The following is a 27,092-nucleotide window of genomic DNA, read 5'->3' on the forward strand; positions in this document are numbered from 1 at the left end:
AGGTGGCAGCACGTTGCCCAGACTGTCCTGTATTTATAAAATGTAAAGGTTTTGTTAATTACTCTTTTGTTAAACTGTGGACCCACGTTTTGTTTTGTTTTTTTTTGTTGTTTTAAAGACAATTCTACAGTTGATAGTGTAAAAACAGGAATCTGTTACTTAACTGCTTTGGTGTGGTATGAATGGGGGAGGTCTGTGTGAGTCAAAAAAGCTGTAAAACCTATGAAAATACAGTTAAAATTTCCAAATCTATGCAATCTTTTCCAAAGCCGTCCATTGAAGTCTTTGCCGGGCCCATTATGGTCCTCTGGCCTTATGTTTGACACCCCGACCTCGAGCTCCAATTGGTCCTGTGGATTTTAAATGAAAGCCGCCAGTTTGTCCACAGACTGCTGAACAGTGCTGTAGTGTATAAATAACTAATGTATCTCCTTAAGGATTAGAAGGCAGTGTTAATCTTTATTTTAATGTGGCACACATGTAACTTTTAATATCACTCTTTTTTTTTTTTAACATTAATATGCTGTAATAAAGATATTCAGTGGATTTCATGTTGTAACTTACATTGCGTACCAGTACCACAGACTTTTACCCAAAGCAAAGCAATAATGGAGTTTCATGGCCTATTACTTGAAATTAAATTCAGTTTAGAAATGCTTAAAAATATTTTGACTAATTTTATTAGTCTTTTTTGGTAAGTTGACAAGAAACAACAGATTAAAAACACTTCCACAGAAACAGACAGAAAGTATAAAGGACTGAAGTCAAATTGTGTTGAAATGTCTGTTGGTATTTACATCATACTTTAAGTCCCCTTTTGAGGCGCTTTTACTGGTAAACACAAAGCAAAACAAAAAGTAACGCATGGTTACAGCTACAGTTTAACCAGCACAAGGGTGCTTTACTGGCTTCTTATTTACATTTCCACACAGATGCCTGTTTAAAGAGGACGTGACTGATTTTAAAACATGGCTTTAATTATGATTGGGCGACTGTTTCACTTGTTGACTTTTCAGAATCCCCTGTGAATCCGACACTTGAACAAGCAGGTTTCATTCAACTGAACAGTGTTTTGTTTTTTTCCCCATGTTTTTAAATTTGTTTAAAAAGTCACAAACTTTCTCCTTTTCTCCCCGAGCTCCCCTTTCACTTCCTCCTCATCACACTGTCATGTTTTGCCAATGTTTGCTTCCTCATGATCATTTTTTTCCAGCTTGTGTTCTTTTCAAAACCTCCACTTTAATAAAGCGCATGCCCTGCAAATCCAGAAAACCGAACATGTGTCAGACTGATATTCTTTTCTGCCAATAAAATGTTGCTTTCTTGTGCAGTTTGTGATTAAAGGTTTTGAAAAGAGAGCCCAATGCATGCTTAGCCTTATTGTTATTGCCTGTTTGCAAGTATTTGTCAGTTAGTGAAGTTTAGAAATCGACCCTGAGCGCTCAATTGGTGCAGTTTGAGTCTTCTCCAGTATCAGAGTCAAATCTAAAAATAGACACATACTACACAGGCATATTTTTAGCTTCTGCGTGAATTAAATTTTCCATCAAAATGTCAAAGCCGCTTACTAATAGTCATGTAGGGAAAAAAAAGTACATCCCTGGTAACTGTTGTCTCTGTTTTTGACATATTTGGACATTTTATTTTTGATACAGCACCTACAGCACAGATAAAGATGATATATGTGAACCATACAGCAGGGAAATTGAGGTGTTTTTTTTTTTTTTTTTTAAGTAATTCATTAAATATTTTATCCTGTGCATCTGAACTTGTATTGCCCACCTTTTCAGACAGCACTGGGCTTCTTGCACATTAGCTACAGGAGCTGCGTCATGCCCTGAAGCTCCCGGCGCACAACTCTTCTGCTGATGTAAATGCCGCAGGAGGTTTGGAGCTCTGCAGTTAGTGAGTCAGCAGAGAGTTGGTGACTTTTCTGTGATTTTTGCACCTCAGTCCTCAGCAGACCCGTGCTCTTTGACTTTGCGTGGTCTGCCACTTCATGGTTGAGTTGCTGTGGTTCCTAAATGCTTCCACTTTTCAGTAACACGACTTATAGTCAATTGCAGAGTATCTAGGAGGGAAGAAATTGCACTGACTTGTTGTCTTAGAGCATCACCCTTGAATTCAGTATGGTCTTTAGAAAAACTCATTCATTTTTGACAGATGTTTGTAAAGGCAGACTGATCGGCTGGGTTTTTGATTTTCTTTATCTGAGGTGATGGGACTGAAAAGAGCAGAATTAAAATAGCAAAGTCTTTAAATATTTCATCACCTATCTATAATATCATCTAAAAACTGGAGAAATATTTTATGCACAAAGAGTCCTGCAGGATTTGGAGCAACACCAGTTTTTACGCAGCTAGGATCCTACGTATATCAGACAAGAACCAGAAAGAGCCCAGTAGCTGGTCTGCTCGCTTCCAGATGTTGACAGAAGAGGGGATGTTGTTGCCATCAAATTCAAAATGAGCTCATGTTTTTCATGCAACAATAAAATGTCTGTTTAAACATTTAATATTTTTTATGCTCTATGATGAATTAAAAAAAATGAGTTAATGAGATTTACAAAGTCACCGCATTCTGTATTTATTTAAATTTCACACAGTGTTGCAGATTTTTTAGAATTCAGTTTGTACATTCGGGTGTTTTAATTCAAATGAAATGAATTTCAACTATATATGCAACTTTACTTTAGACTGCATCTCTAAAACATTTAAACTAGAACAGTTCCTTGTTCCGTGGGTTTTAAGTTGTGATAAGTAAGGGGGTTTACTTTTGTACGGTTTCAGTTTCGTGTCATTTGTTTAGCACTCACTCTTGGTCACCATCTAAGAAACGATACACGATAACTCTGGGACATGGGTGAGAACAAAAGCATCAACCAAAGTGTATCAGTTATAGCTGTGTGTAGGTTAGTGGATCAACAGTTACCGGCAATAACTAATTTCAGTTATAAGGGGGCTCGAAAAAAATAAAAATAGGTCAAAAACATGGCACAGCTGCACTTGTTATGATATCATCTGGTGACCTCACAGCCTCTGACTTTGAAGATTAGATTAGAAAGTGCGTCACCATCTAAATACTTGAGAATCTAACCCAGGGGCTTTCAGAAGAAAGATTTTCATTCCTCACGTAGTCATCGATCACACGTGCGCCGTCCCTCTGGCAGGTTCTTTCCAACCACATTTATCTCAAGCATGATGAGGCATTTCCACAGCCTCAGTGAAGACCATCACTGGCATGTATAATGAGTCATTTTGTGTTCTTCTATCATACTAGTGGGGTTTCATTTTTGGTGAACATGCTTTGTGTGGTGAAGCTGATGTGACTGACATGAAACCTAAAAAGTGGCTGAAACATGGTTTAAATGGACTGGTTAAAATAAAAGGGTTACTGCTTTGAGTTGCAGTTCTGGTTTTATTTGTAATTCAGCACACTGACATGCTACACATTAACAGTCAACATTTTCCGTTTTCACCAATGTTAGCCTGAGGTACAAAGGCATTGCTGAGGCTGCTGGGAAGCAGAGTGGTCTTAAATTTCATAATCCAAGTGAAACATTTCACTCATTCTTAGGAATTTGTTCAGTGAGCTCAGTACCTTCAGATCTACAAGGTCTGAGTGGAAGAGGTTGTTATTAAACTGTCATACACTTACATTGGAAACTCTTTGGACCTCTATTAGAGCCTCACAGAAGTCAAAGGTGCAACAACAGCTGTGCACACTGCTTCTGCTGATTTGGGCATTCACCAAAGCAGGTTTTGTGTTTCTTTGCAAGACAGGAAGGCCGGCATATGTTTTGCTAAACAGGCTACTTAAACTTGGTTTTATGTTCACACTCTGCCCTAAAATGAATACAAGTTCACACATTTCCCATCATTTAAAGCGCCTCCTTGACGACAGAATGGGCTGACGAGCACTTTGGATATCAAACCTTTTATATGTGAAATAGCTGGAGTTCCCCTAGAACAACGTGAAGCAAGGAAAAACAGGTACACCACATCTATATTCACAACAAATACAGCACAACAAACACAGCTATGTTTCTTTGCTTTCGATGCTTCAGCGTGGTGCTTGGGTTTTTTTTCTTCTCTTTAGCGACCTAGCTAGCTTGCATCATCCGTTTGTTTTAGGAGAAGGCATCAGAGTTTTACATAAAAGGACTCACCTGCAGTGTTATTCCTGTGTGTGTGTGTGGGGGGGGGGGGGGGGGGGGATTTTCACATTCACACGTGGTTATTTTAGAAAAAAAAGACAAATATAAGAAAACATGTGGTTAAAAAAAATTTTTTTTTTGTTTACAAGATATTTTTGACTTAAATTATTTGTGGTGCTTATACCCTTGTGCCTACATTTCACATGTTGCTACATCCAACAATTATAAATTTTTAATAATGAATTAATCCTGTTTAGGTTTAAACAGGATTAAAAAAAAGAAGTCATAAAGAAGAAGACAAAAATAAAACAAGGAAATAGTATTGTTATGCTTTAAATGAACTTTTAATTAAAATCAAATAGAATTTTGTGAAATTTTATCTTAAATGACACACACAAAAAATGGTTAAATTAATAATGTACCTATGGTCAAATGGTACTTTAGCATCCCTTAAAACACTTTATAAATAATCACCAGTCATCAGAGTCATGAAAGATTCAAAACTAACTTTATATGATTGAGTACAGTATGAGTACAACTGATCAGGCATTATAGTTAGCAGTAGCACTGACATAATACAATAAACTGTGTACATATATATATTTATTTATATATTTGCTACTCTGTGTAACAGTAGATGTTTCAGGATTATTTAGTAATACAGTATTAAGGGATTATTTGAAACAGGCTACATATTTTATCATTGTCTTATCCCCTTTAGATTCATTTAAAATTTGATATAAAATGTTTACCAGATCGAGCCGTTTAAGTGACAAGTGCACGCACCACGACCTCATCAACACGAGAGCTTTTATAATCTAGTATTTTTGATTCCTTTCCATCAGCGCTTGTTTGGTTTTCATTGGTCGTTGTTTTCCTATACTGCATGAGAGCTAACACAGGCTAAAACTAAACACATCTCCCATTTGTCTAAGTATGTGCCTTTAAAACTAAAACATTTTATTAGAACTAGTTAACTTTAATTATCTCGAGCCATAAATAAATAGTAACTGGAGATAATCTCACAGTGGTGGGAAAAACAAAACACACAAAGCTAAAGAAGGTGTATTATATCTATTATGATATTAGGCTGCTTATAATATAAGAGATAAATTATCATCTACAAGATGCAATACAGATATAAGGAGGGTAACATCAGGATAACAGATGACTTCAGACCCTTTTTTCCTCAGAGAGCTTTTCTCAGCTCCCACCGCTGATTCACTGATTCACTGCAGATGGATCCTCGGAATGAGTGCAGATGTCACATCGCACGCCCTCAAGGTGTAATGACATCCTAATGATGATTTTAATGAGATAATATATAAATATAGTAACCTATATGATAATAACATTGTATTTTTGTCATATATATATATATATTATTATTATTATAACTGTTATTATTAATATTATAATTAAAATGATTCATTATTTGGTTTAGATTTTTGTTTCTGTGTTTTTGTATTTAAAAAAACAAAACAAAGAGTTTTTTGGTGTTACTTCCACAGTACACCCTTATAAGCCTGTCAGGTCTACAATGGCTTTAATGAAAATTGTATCATCTCTGAGGTAAGGGCTCTTTCCGGCCAGTTTGGCCAGCGGGCAGAAGAGTGGGCAGCCGCTGGCGATGTTCATCTCACTGATCGGCCGCTGGAAGGACGAGGAGCTGACGTCTGGTCGGAAAGCATCAATGATGTGCTCCCTGTTGTTCTGATCCAAGAGCATCAGAGTCACCTGGCGGGGAAGAAAAAGAGAAGAGGAGTTGGCTTCGTGCCGCTCATCGAGAGTTTCGTGCGTCAACGTATTAAAACGGTTCCCCACCTTCTGACTGAACGGCCACTTGAGCAGGGCGTCGCACTTTCCCCTCATGACGACGAAAAACAGCGAAAGGTGCGTTCCCCGGCCCGTCCCGTCACCATTCAAATACAACCTTAGACACATTTTGTAGCCATATTTGCTGGAGTAAAAAGCTGCGTGCAAAAACAAAAAAAAAAGAAGCGTCAGAAATGGAAACGGAGCCTAAAACAGCATCATGTGAAATCAGCAGAGCCATGCACGCTCCCTGAAGAACAACAAGGGTGTAGCGGCGTGGAATTCCCCTCCGTCTACACGCCAGAAGATAATGTCATGTGAACTGTATGACCTCAAAACAAAACAGAAAAATCCCTCTCACCTAAAAGCATACCACACGTGTACAACCGTGATGTTTTTCCATCCTACCTGGTGAGAACATTGCAGGCGCTCGACCAGCCACGGCATCCTGCCTTCGGCGCGAGAAGTCGGAGATTTTCCAGACGAATATTCCGTCATAGGTGCAGAACTGGAGTTCGCGCACCAGCTGTTCGGTCTCAGACAGCTGCAAGTCTCTCATGGTCAGCGTCCTCTCCAGCTGTCGGACTTTGTTAGACAGATTTTCAATCTTCTCTTGGTCTAAGCGGTGTTGGTGTGCGAATGCTTCCATTGTAACAGAACTGCGCTCCACCTCCCGGTTCAGGACACACACGATGTTTTCTAAAGCGTTCACCTGTTGGTGAAAGAAAAAAAAAGAAAGAAGAAGCAACAAATGATTATTTTCTCATTTCACAAAATGAACAGAGTGGTTACAAGCGACATCAAATCTGTTGAGACTCACTTTTTTTTCCAGGTCAACAGACTGCACGGAGGTCGTGGGCCCGGCTCCCTCATTAGGATCCCTGTACAGGCCCACTCCGGAGTCCTCCTGCCACTCCCCGGCACCAGAGCCCTCTGAGCGAGCCCGAGTCGCTGACAGCACCAGAGGCAGCAGCAGACGCAAGTGCTCCATAGTACTGTTGACCTCGTGGTCACAGAGCTTCCCGTTTTCTACCTGACACAGAAACACGGGAGAGCTCGTCTAAGTTTTATTGAGACAAAGGTCAAACCAGTTAGTTTTAGTCCCAGGCGAGTGCTTGAGCTGTGGTGTCCAGTTTGTGCCTTCAGTAGGACAAATTTAGCTCTAGGTGTGGTGACTACCAAACTAGGCGAGTGGCTCCAGCAGATCCCAGGAACAACATCGGAGATCTATGTCCACAGAGTGCAGTCCTAGGAACAGTTAAGATGCTGCACAGGACCCTCAAGCTCCCAGGCCTCTGGTAGAGGACCCAAGCTTGAAGGATAGACCGCCCGCGAGGGCGAGCGGGGAATTTTTTTATATATTTTTAAACAGGTTTCACTTTTGAGTATTTACATGCAGTTTCTTTTGTTCTGTTGGCTCAATGAAAGTAAACCCAATTTAGATAAAGCTTAAAATAGCTCTAAGTATGTGTCTGGAGGCCTTTTAAGATGCCTGCTGAGTAGTGCTGATTGCTTCTAGAAGAACTGAAGAAACAGCCTTATCTAATCTTTTAGACGGCTTCCTGAGCAAACACCTCCTTAACTGCCACGATGGTTTGATTCAAAGGCTCCTAAACTCTCATTGGTGCTTGGGTATAATATCATATCACATCACATTTGCCAACCTGAGCTCAGCCAACTTTAAACTACTGCCGAAAGCACAGAGCGCAAAATATCTCATGTGAAAGGGTCATGTGACTAACCTCAGGGAACACATTAGGAAGAAGGAGATGAGAAAATGCATTTAATAGCATTAAATCTGCTCTGCAATGAGACCAATTTATCCAATGACCCCCACCAAAATCTTTTCTGTGTGCAACATATTCTAGCTTTCACGAGATAACTCACATCTATCTGTGCTCCAAATACAAAGCAGCTGGTGGGAGATGATTAGCCTTGTTTAGTTGGAAACTCCCTGGCTCTTTTGGAAGTTAAACCTCTAACAGTGGTTTTAGACTTCTGTGTTAAATCTACGCTCCTGAAACCCTATAATCAGTATAACTACACAGTCTGCACAGGTATAAATACTGGAAACAGCGTGTGCCGCTTACGTAGGCTACATCATACGCTCTACACAGATTCACGGCATACATCAGGCAGGCAGGTTACACTCATATCTTATGTTGATGTAAAACAGAACAGTAAAAACACCAAACAGTGATGCTGTGACTTTAGCCAGGCCAGCTCCTTCATAATTTACTTACAACAGGAAAGGTATAAGCCACATTACTACCTTACTGTACAGGACATACATTTAGACTCCTTATTAAACCACAAATAAGCATCAAAATACTACAACGCAATGAGAAAAATGAGTTCGATCACACTGGTCAACCCTCTACGATAAAACATAAGACAGGAGTTTAGTGATTATGTAACTGCACCTACCATAGACTTGCAGCCCACTTCACTGAATGGACACGTGCTCTTTGACTTGGCGCAAGACTTCACATGATCATTGAACTGAAAGGCAGAATGAACAAAGAGAAAAGACCATTTATAAACAGTGCATCAACAGGAAAGTGGAAGTGAAGGACTCCTAGTCAAAAAGAAACTAAGTATCATAAGGAGACTGCCCTAAACCACTTAGATTACATTGAAGGTAACAGCGCTAACCTTTTCTCTTGGTATCTTCTTTTTTCCACAGTCCTTGCATTGCATGGGAAACTTCAGACAGATCTCATCATGGGCCTGAAATGCATCGTATAGCAGAACGTCACTTTGTGCCCATTAATGCCAACAAAGAAGAAGAAAAACAAAAAACAGTGTATTTTAGTGTAGTTTCTTTATGTCCCACCTTTATCTCTTTGAAGTTGAAGGTCATTTTGCAGTATTTGCAGTTGAGAGTTCTTGCCTCGCATTCTCTCTCATTGTGTCTGTCCTTCTCCGTGAGAAGGATAAGGGTTTGGCAGCCCTCGCACAGTATCCGCTCGAATTCACAGCGACCTTCATGCTGAGCCTGAAAATAACAGACAATTTTTGTTTGTTATTATTTTCGAACTGCCTGTTAGTTACGTGTAAAGCAGGTTTTCAGCATCGTGAAAGAGCAAACTGACAGTTGGGTCAAACCCTTCCCAATCACTGATAAATAACCGTGTTTAAATGCAGGTGTAGCTGCTCTGGTACAGGGTGTATCCTTAGCTTCTATGCAGAAAAACAAGTGTTTTTTTGATTTGTTTTGTTCTTTAAAAAAAAACAAAAAAAAAAAAACACCTCCAACTGACAAAAAGGGAAAATAAAAACACACTAGACTGGTTTGAGTATGAAAGAGATAACTACGGTTCTATGATTGCGCACACAATTGTGATCAAGATTATTTTGATATTTAGTTGTTTTTCATTGCAACCCCCATTAAAATATGCACTTTTCTTACTTTCGAATGACATGCTAAGCAAACGAAATTTAAACAAAAAGCGAGCTCCACAAACATCTGATAGAAAAAAAAAGGATGAAAATGTACCATAGAAATAGAATTATAATGAAGAGAAGTACAAAAATAAAAAAGGGGAAGTAGAATAATTAAAGAAATATATTTAAAGCTGTGTATTCGCCATTTAAAAATACCGGGAATCACACAGGCGGGGTGGAGCTTAAGGTGGGGTTAATCAACAGGGAAGTTGCCGTCTTTCAGAATGACTACCAAAGGCACGCTGCAGACCCAGAAGCAGAAGCTCAGGTACGTTAGCCTGTTTTTCGCTTTGACTGCTGACTTTCCAGACTTGCTACGCTCAAAAATCTTGAACCGGATTGCGTCAATAAAAATGACTCACATTTAGAAGATTCCTAATCTCATCCCTGTCCTCGGCACAACACTCCAACGCCTTGATGTGACTATTTTTTCCACAGCTTCAGAAGGCCTCGCTATGGGTGTGTGCGGCTAGCAATTTGTAGCTTTTCCCACACAGTGACAGTGACTAAGATCCCAGGCCAAAAATATTCGCAAAGTGGGTGTATCACACAGCATAATAATAGTTTGCGAAGCAACAATAAGAGGTTGGCATGTTTTGATCTTTTGGTGTCTTCTTTTTTATTGTTTTTTTAATAAGAGGAAGATTCATCTGCGTGCTATTGCTTGGGATTCCATTTCCAATCCGTGCAAATCCCACACATTAGCCTAGCGTTTTCATTTGAACAGCATATCATTTTAACATTTCCCAGGTGAAAAACACACACACGCGCACATACATGCACACTCACAAAATTGATGTAGATTAGGTCACACTGGCACGCTTAGTTAAAACCACAAACAGACAAGAATTGTTGCAAACATCTTTTTCACAGTGTAAGCATCATGGTGCCATCTGCTTACTACACAAACTACGTAGCTCATCTACAACTGATGCTTACAGTAGAAACACAGCTGCAGACAGACACACACACACAAGGCTCAGTCGCACACACACTAACCAGCTTTATTTACTTCACGTGTCTTTCATGCATTTTTACAAACTCCAGTCTGCGTTCAATGAAATCTGGGTTTCTGCTAAACTGAATGAATACAAGCAGTTTCCTTAACAGCTCTATAGTTTAATGGTCAGTAACCCAGTCACGCTAAGCTCAACAGGGTTGTTCCATTCTGGTACTTTCCACTGAGCTTTTGTTGATAAATGAGGAGAGGCTGGGACTTTCCAGCCGCCTGTTAAGTTTCACTTCCTGTTTGCAGCAACGCAGCACTTAGCGTACAGAGCGTGCTTGCTATGAAAGCTGAGGTTTTTTCAGGGAACACAGTGACCCGGGAACGCAGATTATAGGTCAGATTACCCTCTCACGTAGATTAATAAATACTGACAAGGCTCTTTTTTGGTAGCATAAACCTACACCCAGGTAAAAAGCAGCAATGCCCATGCCACAGGAAAAGACAGATTTCATACTTTACCTCATACTCTTTAATAGATCCAGTCCAGTTACAGCCCTGGTTCAAACACCTGGCTGGCAGGCTTGCTATTTCTCGGCCTGCTGCATTGTCTGGGAAAGCCTGTGAGGTGGGGGGTGGAGGGGAAGGGCAAAAACAAAGAGATCAGTGAACTCATAAAGCCTTCAATGTTCCCTGACTCTTAAAAGAAAGTAGACAAGAGTAGGATGCATTGATGCATTGTGTGGTTAGGGAAACCCCCGCCAGATTGCAGTCATATTTTTTCCTCTAAAGGGCAGTAACATATCACATGCTGACTACTCCTAGCATAACAAAGATGGTGGATTTGAAACCTGAATACATATAAAGGCTTACCTCACTGCTGTTTAGAATGGAAATGGGTTCCTCGTATATCTCCTCTTGACGGCAGGCTTCACATGGCTTTGGGCCAGAACTACCAAACAAGACAGGTTTGTGACTATACTGTAAAAGCAGCGGCTCGACGCCAACAGTCAGCAACAATTTCCTGCTGATCCAAAACTGGAGCAACTGCTGACCAGTGTGGATTACAGCTCGAGCAGATGAACGTTTAATCAATACAAGGGAAATGAAAAGAAGCTTGTAAGCATCATATCAGTGGGACAAGAAGAAAAAAAAAGTTGCTTTAGCAAGTTTGAAGGCGATTAAATAAATAACCAAAACACACACACAAGCATAAACAAAGGGCACGTGTGTGTGCGTCACATCACATGGTGAATTTATAACGTACATGATCTGGTTATTTTGAAACAAATAAAAGCACTCGGAAAAATCACATGCGAAATCCACACATTTCACAATCACTTGTGTTACTGTTGTGTAAATGTTTGGGGAATTAACAAAGAGTCTGGCGGTTTAAAGAAAAAAAGAAGGTAAAATTCCACATTTTCTGTCACATCTTGTTTAATTATACTTTCATTAAACATTAGATAACACATAACTGAAATGGACATCAACTAGAAATGAATTAGTGTATCCATGTATGTATCTGTAACGAATACACATCACAAATATCATCGTTACAAATACGTTGGTGTGACACCTCTTTGTACTTGTAGTGAATATTCATTACAAATCCAGTGTTTTTCCTCATGTATTAGTTTTCGTTAATATTCATTACGATTACTCTGTAATGAATACATAAGGCAATGAAAACACTGGATTGGGTATTCATTACAAATACACCTCATGCATTAACAATCCACCAGTGTGTGAATGACTCAGAAGGTTTTAGAAAGAAGACCTTTAGAATGAATCAGCAACACCACATCCTTGTGATTCACAGACATCAGTATGACAGGTCCCTCATGTGGGGCATGAGTGTGCATTAATAACTGATCTTGTCTGGACAAAACTCACAGAGTTGAGGAAAGATGAGGAAAGGGTGTGCTGAAGCATGTCCAGTAAGATAGGAAGCATTAGGTGCGGGGTAAGCAGTTTGGTCTAAGGACCTCCAGTCTACCTGGTGAGCTGCTTGAAGCAGTGTACACAGAAGCGGTGGCCGCACTGAGCCTGGACAGGCTTCCTCAGGACCTGGAGACATTGCTGACATTTATATTTATTTTCCATGGGCACTGACAGGACACTGAGGGGAATCCCTGGTAAAGAGTTGGGACAGTCCAAAGAAATACGGGCCATTCTTCTCCATCAATCTGGTGCTATATCCTGTTAATGAGAACACAGAGAAACAGCTGTCAACAAACCAGGCAGGAACTAACTGCAAAGATGGAATATAAAGTCAAACTAGCAGTGAATTACCCGCTGGCAAGCTTAACTATTTAAAAGATCACCATGAGAATCTGTGTGACCCTTGAGGAAATATTTGTCCACGCTACTGTGTAAGTCTTGGCACAGCCAGCAATGCCACACAAAAAAAGAAAAGTATGGTAATAATATGGAAAAATATGGAAAACCCTGCTTAACACTGCAACGGCTGAAACAAGATCAGCAAGTCAAATGACTTGAAGACATAGGTACTTTTTCTTTTTGAGTTACCAGAAAAAGTCTTGTGATTGGTGGGATAAACATAACTGTGGGAGAAGCAGCATCAGGATATACAACCTAATCTATTTAAACACGTATCTAAACTCGTTTAAAAAAAATCCCCTGACAATTTTCTTTGTATGTGCAGCTTACAAATAGCTGAGTAACTTTAAACTGTAGAACTTTGTTGTACAGCATTTCCAGATAATAATCAGATAAGCATCTTTCTACTGAGAAATACTAGTGAAATATTTCTCACTTTAATGCGGTGTGAAATGCAAACACAGCATTTACACGAGCTTTGCTGATATCTTTTGTACTTCACAGAAAAAACGATGATGCCAGGCATCAGACAGCACAGCACATGTATTTTGGGTCTTTCCTTTAAATACTTTTCCTGCAATGTTGTCAACATTTCTCACCCTCCACAAATAGTTTCTGTTACCTTTGTTTCAGTTTCAAGCTCGCTTTAAAGCGTTAACACTAAAAGATCACTTAAGTCACGGTTTCTTACAGGAATGGCACTTATAGGGGTGCTGGCCACAGCTCCACCATGTGCTCAACTTGAGTAAGTTTAACTAAGTAATAGCGGGTACTGAAGGTTTGCGCAGTGAAACACAGTGGCATAAATTAAGGGACGAGAAAGACGCAGACCCTTTTTAAAATCGTTTTAACATTAGCTACTTAAGTCAAATTTACCATTAACCGTGTTTGCGCTCCTATCATCCTGTATGTTCTTTAAAGTTTAATGCATACAGAGTGGTGTGTAGTTATAATATTTATACGACCCCTTTGTTAAAATGCTAGGATGCTGTATAATCAGTTCATCTGTATATTGATGAAAATGGCACAAAGAAAATATATCAAATACTGAAATTGAGATTTTAAATGAATTGATGTCTCCAACATGTACAAAGGGTAGAGCAAAGGCATTTTTACCAGCGATTTACATTACGTTTTATTAATTTATAAGCATTCAGGGATCGAAAAGAGTCACTGAGTCGTTTTCTCACGCACTTATTATTTTGGTTTTACGATGCAGAAAATGTTTGTTATGTGTTGCATCCCACTGCTCTTTGCAGAATGTGGCTCAACTTGTGTGGGCAAAAAAGCTGTTTGGATAGCAGCATGTGTCACTAGACATTCCCCACACATTTTTTCATAAGGGAATTTTATATATATATATATATATATAATTCCCTTATGAAAAAATGTGTGGGGAATGTCTAGTGTTTGTTTTTCCCATAACCAGCAGATGACAACTCTTACTGATATATTTCCACACACCCACTGCATGTGTAAGTGGGTTTTACAGGTGTATAAATTATATATAATACATGCCTGCATGTCAAAGAAAACTGCAAAGAATGTGGACAAAGTGCACCTTTGCATGTCACAACTTGAAAATATGCTTGTTTAAGGTTGTGGTGTTTGTAGGCTTAAGGTAATATGTTTTCAGTCTGGGAAAACTGTGCAAAAGCCACACAGCTTAACAGTGCTGTCTCACCATTCAACCATTTATGTTCTTAAGTCAAAGAAGGTCCTAAGGTAAACAGAACAACACCCATAAAGTAAATGTTAATGTTTAACTAAATGTGAATGATGTATGCAATTCCAACAAAACAGCTCAGCTTTTTCCCCACAAAGAAATAAAGTGGTAAATTCCAAATTGTGTCTACAAAACAGCACCAGTCCTGATGGTCACGAGTTTTCAATGAACTTTCTGCAGACATTGTCTCCAAGCAGAACATATCTGAATCTTGTTTTCAGTGGATTTTTCCTTAGACCAATTTAGATCCTTTTCAAACAAAGCAACTAACTTTCATGGGGGGAAGTAAGACCACACAGAAAGTGGATGTTGAATCAAAAGATAGATGCAAGGAAAACCCCTATGTTTTAATTTCAGTGGGAGTATTAACACTGAAACTGGAAATAGTTAATCCAACTCCAATACATCACTCAACAAATAAATAAACATAATATATGTAAATCCAAATACCCATAGCTAAAAAAAATAAATAAGAAGCTTTGTGTCCTTCCTACAAACTCATCTACAAGAATTTAAGTTACAAACTTTTAAGATTTTTTTACTTCCTTCAGTTAGATGAATCACATTACAGCCAAGATCAGCTTACTGTCTAAAGATCCAGCTTTTAGAGTTTCATTTCATTTTTATTTGAACTGTGCTTCACATAAATTTAACCTCTTAACTGTTACTTAAATCTTAGAAATTTCTAACAAAATGAAATACTTAGGCATCTTGTATGTGTATGTGTGTTTTAAATCTAGATTTCTGTTGAACCTTTATTTTTAGAGTTTTACTTATCTCACCCTGAATTAGAACATATACTAATATATGATTTGAATACACTGTTAATAATTTTATATTAAGGCAGGAAACGCTGCTTTTCTTTGGAAGCTCTGTCTTCCTGCGTGTATTTATTTGAACGCAATTCAATTCTGCCACTCACCCCATTCACATTAAATCATGAGTAACAGAAAAGTTACTGGTATTGCGTAAGAAGTTCAAGCCTAACTTCATTCTTACAAAACTTAACTGAAAAGCTGTGGCAACCTGCTGTGAGCGAAAAGCCATGTAAGCTCGTGTTTGGATAATGTTGTAATTACAACATCAATTCAGCGCGATCACTGGATCGCGTGGAAACTAGTCATAATTGTCAGAGAAACACACAATGAAACACTGTGCATTGAAATATCAGAAACAAGAATTTAAGTTATATAAAGGTAACACACACGAGGCCTACGTACAGCTAAACCTTGAAAAGTGACCTTTGTCATGTACAGCAGCATAAACCTTTCTGTGAAACGAACAAAACAGCCAGCAACAACGAAATACAGCAAAAAAAAAAAAAAAAAAAAAAAAAGAGTACAAAATTTCAGTCTCAACATTTCAACTTCTGTCTCAGACAAATAACCACAGCTGCTCTTTAAAGCTACACCCAACGTCGCTCAAAGCCTAAAAAACATCCTCTTCCTGGGGAGACTCGTCCTCTCAGCTCGCCATGTTATTGCCCTGCGTGTTAACGATGAACTTCTGCGAGTTCAGTGTGAAAATGCAGGGTGCTTCAGACCCTTTCTCATACAAAAGCCCAAACCTGAATGTTTACTCACCGAGTTCGCAAAGACTGTCAGTGGATCTTACAGTCGTCACCACCACGGACACTATTTCACCTCGTAACTTAGCTACACCCTTACCACGTAAGCACTGGAAACTATATAAACCCGGCGAGCGCGTTCAGTAGCAGAGAGCTTACAGAGAGCTTAGCCACTGTAATGTAGGCTGTTTTGCATCTGTTTTACTAGATCAGCTCCTGTAATTATTTTAAATATTATTTTAGAGTTTGGGCTATTGCTTTTATTAAGCAACTGTGTACTTTGGCACGTAAAAAACACTTTAATTATTTTAATGAGCACCTGCGAACTTCAAACAGCTAACATTAAAGTGTGTTTGCTTTTACGACTTATACGTTTACCTACTCAGACAGCTAATTGCTAGTGAGTTATAGGAAGGGATTCACAGCATGCAAACTGACTAACCTTGGAGTCTGGCCTGTGTTTCTCAACGAGGGGAAAACGCAACTCAACTTAGAACTCGCTCTTTATCATGATTCACGGACGGGTGTGTCACTAAGCGCACTTAGTTTTAACTGCTGCTAGCGAGGGCGCAGTAACGGCTGGGTTTTTATATAAAAGCCCAAAGCCACCCCTCTCAACGTAGTTTGGGCTGCTCCGAAGCAGAAAACAAGTGCTCCACTCACGCATGCGTACTACCGCAAAAGAATGTGGCCGCTGATACCCTTCCGATGGATCAACCGGCGGCTACACTGTTTTACAGTTTCTAAAGGTACGAGTTTAAGCAGGTGTCCTCTGTGTTACAGCTTAGTGTTCTTAAAAATAAACCTGGTGGTAAGTTGATAAAGGAAAGAAGTAGTGTGGGAGCCTCGCTGTCAGCATGCACCAGGCACAGGGCTACGCGTTACTTAGCAGTATGTCAACCAACTGTTAGCTTAACGTCAGGGAAATGTTCATCATTGTTTACTGAATCACTCTTAAGAAAACGTTGTAGCAGGCGAACAACACATATACCTGGATGTAACTCATCCTACACTGGGATGATCTTTTGACATGTCATTAAACAGTGCTGAATGTCAGTGATTTATAATTCATATAAATCAAAGTGTTCTCCAGCTTTGTGTCCCATGTGTTTATGGAGCCATCTATGCTCATGTAGCTCATGCAGATCATTCATGGCGTGTACAGACTCAAAAATGTGACGTAAATTAAGCACACGTTTCTGCTAAAACACATACACAAGACAGGACTGTGGCTTTCTTCTCTCAGAAGGAGCCAACATTGTTGTCATTATTGTTTTGTGTTTTAGTTTTGAATTTTATCACTTACGTCAATCAGTTTTTCACTTTAAGTTCAGGTAGGTTTTATTGCTTGAAAATACTTAATTTTACTGGTTTCAGTGTTACTTTTAGTCCCTATAACCTTTGTTCCATTGAGGCCACACATTAGAGGAATGATTTAGAAAAATCAGTGCAGGTATTACAATAAAAACTCGTCTGATGGCTGAAACACAGCCCTCCATCATATCATATGTGGTTGCAGTTAGAATTTGGGAACTCTAGCTAATGGAACATATCTCGAAAAGACTTGTTTATGAGGAGACGGAGACCTATTTTTGCATTATTTGAACAATGAAGGGAGAGAAACACATTAGCTTCATCTATCTATTTATAATTTTCATTTTTAGATTTATTTATATTTAAGCATTATTATTATTATTGTTATTATTATTGAAAAGTAATTTTGTGAATCCTATATTCTGCCACCATGACTGTAAATGTGACAACTGTAATATAACAACGAATGACTAATTTTTTAAGTGTTAATAAAAATTAAGTAAAAAAAACAAACATATTTTGAAAGCAGTTGATTCACATTGTTCAAGACATCCAGAGTCTCAATACACATATCAATCAATGCCTCATCAGCCAAGCTATTATAAAATATTTGCCATACTAACAGATAGTTACTGAGGATATTTCCTCTGTATTTATTTAAATGTAATTTTAGTCAGTTTTCCAGGTTCATAAAAGTAATTTCATTTAGTTTTAATCTGTTTCAAAAGTCTAGTTTTTATTTTAATTTTACTTAATTAAAACGTTTTTCTTTTTTTCCCTTAGTTAACTCTAATAACTTTGATGTGCAGTGCAGTCTGTTACTACAAATAAATGCTCTGAATGGTTTATCCTGCCATAAAGGTTTTGGTATTTAGACACTCCACTATCAATAATCGGTTTAGTTATTTTTTGTTACAACAGTAATAGAATAAATATTCTCTATAGAATAGTGCAGCATTTAATGCCACTCCATCTTTTCCTTAGTAGTTTGTGTTCAGCAGCTGCACAGCAGCAGCACTGAGTTTGCAAACATCCACTACGATGGACTGTACCCTGGACATATTCCCACCACCGCCGTACAAAAAGCTCTCTTGTCCATTGGGTCAGGTGTGGCGGCACTGCAGAACCCCTACAGACATGGTGAGACACTCACACGAGCATTTCCGTGTGCACTGGTTTTCTTTCTGTGTGTTAGGGACTATAAATCGGTTAAGATGAGGATGTTTAATCAAAGTGCTGTTTACAAGGTCACGGATAAACCTTAAAGCACAGCTGTTTTTGGATTGAGGGGCTTTGGAGTTAACTGTATAAAATTTAGTGCCAACATTTACATTTAAACTTTTTTGCCTTTGTGTCTGAATCACAGAGATCGGAGCCTAACCTTTACATGTATTTTTGAGCCAGTGTTTTCACTGTACAAACTGTCTTCTTGATCTCCAAAAAAAAGAACAAAGTAGCACAAAATATGTAAGAATAAAAAAAGCAGTGTATTTTTGGTATTTTGCTACTTTGATGAATTCAGGCTTCTTGGTAAAACTGATGTCAGCCAGTCTCCAACTGATAGGGATGTGAACAAGTCTGACCTTGATGTGGCTTCAGATTGTGGGATTGTTTTCCATTTTTCAGAAATGATACCACTGATTAGTTTCTTTTCCCATGTACTGATTAAGCGTTTTGTATTAATTTTCAAGGGCTTATTCTCTGGAGACCTTTAGTACGTGACTTAAAATGTCTTGGAAATAAAAATGAGACTAAATACAAATTACAGCCACATATTAGTTACCCTGAAACTCCAATGAAGGAACAGAGTCTTAACACCTGTCAGCTGACATTTAGTGAGGTTTCTCATGACATCCACTGCTTAGTATCGATTCATGTCCAAAAATAAATTGATAAATAAATGGATTTTTTTTTAAAAATGCATTTTTCACAGGCACGGAGGTCTTTCCCAGCTTCGTCTTTAAAGCAGACTGATTAAAAGTTTGTGAAGCTTCTGAGTATTGCTTCCATGATGAATAAACAGTAGTGACCTGTTTAGAATTAACACATGGTTTCTTTACTGTCAATAAAAAAATTTGTCAACTTTTCACTGCACTGTCATGATGTTGTTCTCGGTGCCCTTGGATTTCATGAAACTCTGGGTACTTTACAGACATGGTTGCAGTCCTGGGGGAGACAACGGGACACCTAGCGCTCATAAAGCTCAGGGACAGGATGAGAAATGACCCTGAAGGCTACGCTGTCCTAACGTGAGTCAGTGTGGCAGAACGTCATAGTGCTTTCTGCTTCAGGGCACATTAAAAATATGTGTCCTGTCTTCGAAGGACGCTGTTTAAAATGTAAAAAAAGAAAAAACACCACAATGCGGTGATGTGCAAATCTGATAAACCCGTAGTTTATTCACAATAGAACATACAAAACAGATTAAATGTTTAGACAGAGAAAATGTATCATTTTTATAATTTGATGGCAGGAACCTGACTGGGTATAAAAAGAGCATCTTTAAGAGGCAGCATTCCTCAGAAGTAAAGCTGGTCCAAGGTTCACCAGTCTGCAGAAAACTGCATCTACAAGTCATTGAACAGTTTCAGAATTTATGTTCCTCAGTGTAAAATTGTGAAAACTTTGAGTTGCTCATCATCAACAGTTTAGTTGGAGAATCTGGAGAAATCTCTGTGCACATAGGCAAGGCCAAAATTAGTACTAAATTTCTGGTGTCTTTGGGCTGTCAGGTGGCGCTGCAACACTTCCAGAAGTCATTTTGAATACGGTTCACCATGCCATTTGTGGATGGCATGGTGAACCCTGCTGTCTTCTCTAAGCTATCCATTTAAAGTGGATCGAGGCAAAGGCAAAGACAGTTCTGTAGTCAGAAAAATCCAAATTTAGAATTTTGGGGGCGAAAACATGGATGCTGCAAGACTAAAGAGGAGAGTGACTATTCAATTTGTTATCAGTGCCTGCATCTCTCTCTAATGGTATGGGAGTGCTACAGTGCACATCTGGAAAGGTAACATCAAGCAACTGAAAGTATATACAGATTTTAGAGCAATATACGCTCCCATCCAGATGATATCTTTTTCAGGGAAGGCCTGAAAGTCAAGACGATGCTAAAGTGAAAATATGACAAAGAATACCCAGGACTGCTGAGCAGCTGGAATCCAAAAGTCCAACAGCTGGTTTCAGTTTTTCTCAGTTTAAACATTCTATATGGTTAAGCTTGCATTGCATTAGTTTTTATTTATATTTTACACAGCATCACAGCTTTTTTTGGAATTAGTGTTGCGCTTTATTCTTATTTGATTTGATCTTGCAGAGAAAGGCCGAGGATCCGGCTGTCTACGCTCGATCTGACAAAGATGGCTTCGCTGCCTGACGGCTCCTTCGGGAGGGAATACCTCAGATTTCTGGAGGACAATGTGAGTATTTGCTTATGTGATGTGCATATATATACTTGTTTTTTTGTGCATTTGTAAACACTTATTGCTTGGTATAAACACGCTTCCTTCCTTGTTCCGTTTTTTAATTTTTCCCTCAGGATGTGACTCCTGACTCAAGAGCAGACGTGAAGTTTGTGGACAACGAGGAGCTAGCTTATGTCATGCAGAGATACAGAGAGGTCCACGACTTGCTGCACACCTTACTGGGCATGCCCACTAACATGCTGGGTGAGTCGAGTTCTGTGTAATCTGAAAATGCTATTTTCTGACATTTACTTTCATCAAAGTAAAAGTTTATTTATAGAAACTTCACAGCCAAGCCACGCGTTGTCTTTATATAGTGCATACCTAATTGTATGTCAGTGAGAGTTATTCTGTGCATGCCTGAACAAATGTTTCCAGTTTTACAGCAAAACTGGATTTGAGATTTGAACTTCATTTCTTCTCTCCCAAGTTTTCTCATCCAATTGTCTCTACAAACCTACAAATCTCTAAACCTACATTTTAAGTCCATTTGATATAAAGTGTTGACCTAAGTTTGCAGTTTTGCAGGCATCTCCTATTTGACCGATTCTATATCAGAATAAACCTGCCAAAAACTCTGAGAAGAGAAATAGGGTTCACACAGAACTTATTTTAATACACTGTTGGCTGACAACTTCTCCTTTTCTTTCTCCTAATTTAATCTTTAATTTGCATGTTTGTGTCCTTTTCTGTCTCTTCCGTTCAGGTGAAGTCGCTGTGAAATGGTTTGAAGCTACTCAGACCGGGCTTCCCATGTGTGCTCTTGGAGCTGTGCTGGGGCCACTACGGCTAAATGCAAGGTATGGTTGGGATAACAGGAGAGTTACAGTTTGACTGACTTGCTGAAATTTCTGTAAGTGCTGGGTTGAATCTGATTACAGGCTGCCGTCTGTTTCAAAAAGCAGCAATAATGTTGAGTCTAGAACTAAACCTCCTTATATGATTAAATTTTTGTGCAGCTTATGAAAAAATGTGACATCATCAGTGGAGCTCTCATACCAGGATTCTCCATTTTAATGCAGTATTTCAATTCAATTCAGTTTCATTTATAAAGCGCCAAATTAGAACAACAGTCACCTCAGTGTGCTTTATGTTGTAAGGTAAAGACCCTACAATAACACAGAGAAAAAAACAAGATTTCCCACCAATGACCAACAGGATGAAAGAAAAACTCCCTTTTAACTGAAGTAAACCTCCAGGAGAACCAGGCATCTGCTGACACGGAAGAGTCGGAGAGAAACCAGGGCTCAGTGAAAAACCCCACCAGAGCATCTGTTACCTTGGTAACTAACCCAGACTTTAAGTCAGCTCTCTTCCTGCAACAGAAATCTAGCTAAAAAAAAGAGAGAGAGAGAGAGAGAGAGAGAGAAAGAAATCCAGCTATTAAAGATCAGATAAATATTGTTCTAAAAGGGGAACAGCAAGCTCAACAGGAAGGAATTCAATGCTGTAATCAGTTGTTCTCATTAAATATGACAAATAGTCGAGTAATAAATAAAAAGGGGAGCCAGAGGGAGAAGTGAAAACCCGGACCACTCTCCAAGTGGAGATGGAAGTGAATGTTAGATTGTAGACTAAAGTGTTCACTCCCAAATCCAAATCATTTTCAGGTGTTCTGATCACTTCCATGGCAGCAAGTGAATAAAATCAAGTACCTAGGCATGTACTCTGCTGTTATAGGTGCAAAGGGTGGGCAAATATGTTAAACCCCATGGATTAAGAATGGGATGTTACTCAAGTTCATATGCTTGTGAAAGCAGACGAGTGAATACTTTTGGCAATGTAGTGTATGTAAATCCATCTAGGTCCATTTCTGGAGTATTTGACGTGTCATTGTTTCTTGAAATAAAAAGCAATAAACCATCTCAGTTACCCAGAAGCCAAACTTGCATTTACTGTCATCACCGAATGACCGCCTCGTCTTTATAACAGTTCTTCACTTTCAGTTCAGCACAATGGAGAAAAAAACCCGAGATGATCAGAAGTCCTTTTGTACTCGGATTTAGTGGATACAGTGTAAAAAGTTCAAAGTAAAACATCTGGAAACAGTAAAATCCTTTAATAGATTAAGTGACTAAGCTGTGCGTGGGTGTGGGATGATGAAATGTATGTGGGCTGTTTTCCTGCAAATCATAAAGTCTTCCTCATTGAATACCTGTGAACTTCCTCAGTATCAGGGGACTTTGTTGTTTATTTGCCAGGTTTCCTCATTATTGTTATATGATGCTCTCATCTTCCTTCTTTGTTGCCCTCTCCCAGTCGTTTACAGTCACTCTTCACATCTTTGGGCCCGTGGGCTCTGCAGAGCGGTCGGCGTGCCCGCTGCGTCCTCAGCATCTTCTACGAGAGGCGCTGGGAGCAGAGCCTCGAGGACCTCCAGCGAGAGCTCAACATCGAGCCACCTCCTGTCATACCAAAGGCTAAGAAGAAGACCTGAAAAGGGAAAACATAATGAATGTTCTGGAAATTGCTCTACAAGAGACTAAACCAGAAATATGTAAAAGATTCTGTGGAAATTTGTAATGCTGGGGGGAAGGGAGAATTTCCCTCTTGGCAAAGATTTGAAAAATCTCCTTTCCTGTTTTTCTGGTTTTAACGGAAGATGATCTCAGCTGATGAGACGCTTTTATTTGTGTCTGATTCTGCCATGTAACTAGAATTATTAAAGTTGTTGTAGTTATTAAAACAGGCTTATTTTTTTTGTTGTAACCTCAGCCACTGTGTTTTCTATTGTGTGCATGTGGCAGAGTTCATTGGATACAGTGAAATACATCACAGTGTTTAAGTTGGATTTGTGGTACTTTTACAGAAAGATGTGTTTACACAAAATATCTGCACTTGTTCATCTCATTATCTGAAACTTGAAATGTGCTCTCAGGGGTATTCTGACTTTTTGTTTTATCGCCTGGTACTTTTCACTTTCTGTGTTCTACAGGGTGGGCCATTTATATGGATACACTGTAATAAAATGGGAATGGTTGGTGATATTAAAGTCCTGTTTGTGGCACATTAGTATATGTGAGGGGGCAAACTCCTCAAAATGGGTGGTGACTATGGTGGCCATTTAGAAGTCGGCCATCTTGGATACACCTTTTGTTTTTTCAATAGGAAGAGGGCCATGTGACACATCAAACTTATTGGTAATGTCACAAGAAAAACAATGGTGTGCTTGGTTTCAAAGTAACTTTATTATTTCATGAGTTATTTACAAGTTTGTCTTTGTTCACAGCCATTGACATGTCGAAGAGGTTAACGCGTGAGGAGTTAACCTCAAATTGATATCAAATTGTGTTGATATCTGGTGAACGCAGTAACCGGGTCATTGCAGCAGATTTCAATGCAAGACACCCTACGAGACCACCCATCTCCCATGCTACAGTTAGCAAACTGCTTGCTAAGTTTGGTGAAACTGGTTCAGTGTTGGATTTGCCAAAATGTGGACGCAAGAAAACTGTCACTAATGAAGAAACATCAGTGGCTGTCCTAGCTTCATTCAGCAAGAGCCCACAGCGTAGCACTTGCCGCATGTCACTTGAGAGTGGCATTAGTCGAACATCCGGCGGATATTAGCTACTCACAAATGGCACCCTTACAAACTTCAGCTACTGCAGCATCTCAACGAGGATGACCCAGATCGGCGCACAGAATTTGCAGAATGGGCAAAACAAAAATTGGAACAGGACCCTCAGTTCACGCAGAAGATTTTGTTCAGTGATGAGGCAAACTTTTATGTGAATGGTGAAGTTAACAAACAAAACCACCGCTATTGGTCTGACACTAACCCACATTGGATGGATCCCTCCAAGACTGCTGGAACAACAAAAGTGATGGTTTGGTGTGGTATATGGGGTACAACGATAGTGGGTCCATTCTTCATCAATGGAAACCTCAAGGCCACTGGATATTTGAAATTGCTACATGATGATGTGTTTCCATCTTTATGCACTGAAGCTGGCACGTTTTTCCAGCAAGCTGGTGCACCACCACATTATGGGTGCCAGGTCCGAGCATTCCTAGATGAACCGTTTCCTGGAAAGTGGATTGGTCGTCGTGGGCCAGTTGAATGGCCCCCAAGGTCTCCCGATCTGCCCCCTTAGACTTTTATCTTTGGGATCATCTGAAGGTAATTGTCTATGGTGTGAAGATACGAGATGTGCAGCACCTGAAACTATAGATACTGGATGCCTGTGCTGGCATTTCTCCTGCGGTGTTGCTATCAGTGTGTGACGAGTGGGAGAAGAGGGTTGCACTGACAAACCAACACAATGGGCAGCACATTGAACACATTTTATAAGTGGTCAGAAACTTGTAAATAACTCATGAAAGAATAAAGTTACTTTGAAACCAAGCACACCATTGTTTTTCTTGTGACATTACCAATAAGTTTGATGTGTCACATGGCCCTCTTCCTATTGAAAAAACAAAAGTTGTATCCAAGATGGCTGACTTCTAAATAGCGACCATGGTCACCACCCATCTTGAGGAGTTTGCCCCCTCACATATACTAATGTGCCACTTTAATATCACCAACCATTCCCATTTTATTACGGTGTATCCATATAAATGGCCCACCCTGTACCACAAAAAAACGAAACAGGATTATAAAACAAGATTGCAGGTTAGCAAAATCATAGTATGATCCAACTCTGGGAGTCGCGAGGGGGGGGGAGCGAAACACCTCCACTGGGGCGGAGCCAACCTTTGCTAAATCTCGTGCTCAGGTCTCTCAAACCTTGTAGTATAACTACAACGTTTTAGTTTTTTTTATGTTTTGTTATTATATTGGTCTAAAAATCCCCAAAGGACACAAATTGAAATTGAATTTACAAAACAAAAATAATCTAAAATGCTGATCCGATTGAGCAATACTTTGTAAGGTTATAATACATTAGTGGCCACTTTATTAGGTGCATTTTGCTAGTAGCAGGTTGGCTTTTCTTTTTGCTTTCAAAGCTACCTTTATACTTCATGTCATAGATTCAACAAGGTGCTGGAATCATTCCTCAGAGAATTTGGTCCATATTGACGTGATAGTTTCACAGTCCGTGCCCATCCTTGATCAAAATCTCCTGTTCTACCACATCCTAAAGGTGATCTATTAGATTGAGATCTAGTGTGTGGAGCCAGTTGAGTACAGATCTCACTGTCATGTTTAGGAAACCAGTGTGATTATTTGAGCTTTGTGGCATGGTTCGTTATTCTGCTGGAAGCAGTCATCAGACAATCAACAACACCTGAGTTATTGAGTGTCATGTAGGCTGTAGGGTTTAACAGATCCTCAGTTGGTACTACGGGTCTGCAAAATGAACCAACGTATTTATACAACGCAGGATGGATCCATGACTTCATGTCGTTCACACCATGTAGTTTTCTGACCCAACCATCTGAAAGTTGCAGCACAAATCGAGACTCATCAGAGCAGGCAATGTTTTCTAACCTGTTATCCAATTTTGGTGAGCCTGCATGATCATAGCCTCAGGTTTTGGTTCTTCAATAACAGGAGAGACACCTGGTGCGGTCTTCTGCTCGGCAAGTGGTTGTTTGAATTACTGTTTCCTTCCAATCAATGTCATTCAGAGAACTCCCACACACTGGATATTTTCTCTGTGCAGGAAATCCCAGTAGATCTGTAGTTCCTGCAATACTCATACTGTCTGGCAATAACAAACATGCTAGATTCAAAGTAGCTTAAATCCCCCTTCCTTCCCCTTTCTGATGTTCGGTTTGATAATCAAAAGGTAGTTTTTAGTTGTAAGTAAAACACTGTACATAATAAAGTGGCCATTTAATGTGTAAATATTGCCAATAGTTTAGGGTTTATATAAATGCTAATATTGATCTGATATCCATGCAGTGAGTAATTGCAAAACTGAATGCAGTTGTCAAATGACTGAGGAGCAAAAGCACCTGATGATTCATGAACTCTGATGGGGAAAGGAGTGTGTGATAGGGCAGCTGTATTCCTTGACCTTTTGACTGTCTTATCGCAAACTTTACTCTCCTTTTTACAGTAATAACGACACGAGGAGGAAGTAAAATTCTGTACACCTGTCGAGCTGTAACGGCCGAACAGAAGCAGCTTTCCTGGTAAAAACATACATGTCAGTGAGGTCACAAGAGATGTTTTTAAACTGTCCCTAATTCACTGCTCAAAAATATAAGAACAGAAAATCTTAGTTTAACTTTTCCAAAGTAGTATTTCAGATACAAAACATAATTTTCTTTGGGCAAATGCCTGATTTTGTCTCAGATGTTAAAGTGCGCTCGTTATAAATGAAATTATCTGTTGCAGAAGACACTTTTGTATGCAGAGT

At 39.2% G+C, this 27,092-nt stretch overlaps 2 protein-coding genes across 8 annotated transcripts; one reads left to right on the top strand and one right to left on the bottom strand.

Annotated features, from left to right (window-relative positions):
• Nucleotides 1-87: 87 nt before the first annotated feature.
• On the bottom strand, nucleotides 88-16,578 carry traf2b (Tnf receptor-associated factor 2b). 4 transcript variants are annotated; one of them, XM_085166932.1, is made up of 11 exons: nucleotides 16,443-16,578; nucleotides 12,364-12,566; nucleotides 11,238-11,316; nucleotides 10,887-10,985; nucleotides 8,808-8,969; nucleotides 8,627-8,701; nucleotides 8,395-8,473; nucleotides 6,792-7,000; nucleotides 6,380-6,683; nucleotides 5,981-6,129; nucleotides 88-5,893 (listed from the first exon to the last, which is right to left on the bottom strand). In XM_085166932.1, exons 2-11 carry the CDS (start codon nucleotides 12,537-12,539, stop codon nucleotides 5,675-5,677), a joined length of 1,551 nt encoding a protein of 516 aa, XP_085023058.1. In that variant the 5' UTR covers nucleotides 12,540-12,566; nucleotides 16,443-16,578; the 3' UTR covers nucleotides 88-5,674. The 4 variants fall into 4 exon arrangements, with proteins under 4 accessions (XP_085023058.1, XP_085023059.1, XP_085023056.1 ...); XM_085166933.1 differs by lacking the exon at nucleotides 16,443-16,578 and adding an exon at nucleotides 16,017-16,136 and having other exon boundaries at nucleotides 6,380-6,677; nucleotides 6,786-7,000; XM_085166930.1 differs by lacking the exon at nucleotides 16,443-16,578 and adding an exon at nucleotides 16,017-16,134.
• On the top strand, nucleotides 14,092-25,204 carry coq4 (coenzyme Q4 homolog (S. cerevisiae)). Of its 4 annotated transcripts, XR_014875155.1 has the most exons (8): nucleotides 14,092-16,103; nucleotides 18,299-18,454; nucleotides 19,467-19,563; nucleotides 20,631-20,733; nucleotides 20,853-20,982; nucleotides 21,485-21,578; nucleotides 21,937-22,061; nucleotides 23,038-23,149. XR_014875155.1 is itself a non-coding variant. In XM_085166936.1 (7 exons), the coding sequence occupies exons 1-7, from the start codon at nucleotides 15,908-15,910 to the stop codon at nucleotides 23,213-23,215; spliced, it is 954 nt and encodes a 317-aa protein (XP_085023062.1). In that variant the 5' UTR covers nucleotides 14,094-15,907; the 3' UTR covers nucleotides 23,216-25,204. The 4 variants fall into 4 exon arrangements, 3 of the variants coding, with proteins under 3 accessions (XP_085023062.1, XP_085023063.1, XP_085023064.1); XM_085166936.1 differs by lacking the exon at nucleotides 21,937-22,061 and having other exon boundaries at nucleotides 14,094-16,103; nucleotides 23,038-25,204; XM_085166937.1 differs by lacking the exons at nucleotides 14,092-16,103; nucleotides 21,937-22,061 and adding an exon at nucleotides 16,640-16,749 and having other exon boundaries at nucleotides 23,038-25,204.
• Nucleotides 25,205-27,092: the final 1,888 nt, after the last annotated feature.

The sequence above is a fragment of the Neolamprologus multifasciatus genome, chromosome 7 (genome assembly GCF_963576455.1).
Source record: "Neolamprologus multifasciatus chromosome 7, fNeoMul1.2, whole genome shotgun sequence".
In the NCBI taxonomy this organism is placed as follows: domain Eukaryota; kingdom Metazoa; phylum Chordata; class Actinopteri; order Cichliformes; family Cichlidae; genus Neolamprologus; species Neolamprologus multifasciatus.

Excerpts from the sequence above, each read along its gene's own strand:
- coq4 (XM_085166936.1), top strand. The coding sequence starts at position 15,908 with ATGTTATTGCCCTGCGTGTTAACGATGAACTTCTGCGAGTTCAGTGTG. Across the intron at positions 16,104-18,298 it reads CTTAGCTACACCCTTACCAC|TAGTTTGTGTTCAGCAGCTG; the intron begins GTAAGCACTGGA and ends TCTTTTCCTTAG. Across the intron at positions 20,983-21,484 it reads CATGCCCACTAACATGCTGG|GTGAAGTCGCTGTGAAATGG; the intron begins GTGAGTCGAGTT and ends TCTTCCGTTCAG.
- traf2b (XM_085166932.1), bottom strand. The coding sequence starts at position 12,539 with ATGGCCCGTATTTCTTTGGACTGTCCCAACTCTTTACCAGGGATTCCC. Across the intron at positions 8,474-8,626 it reads AGAAGATACCAAGAGAAAAG|TTCAATGATCATGTGAAGTC; the intron begins GTTAGCGCTGTT and ends TCTGCCTTTCAG. Across the intron at positions 5,894-5,980 it reads AGTGGCCGTTCAGTCAGAAG|GTGACTCTGATGCTCTTGGA; the intron begins GTGGGGAACCGT and ends CTTCCCCGCCAG.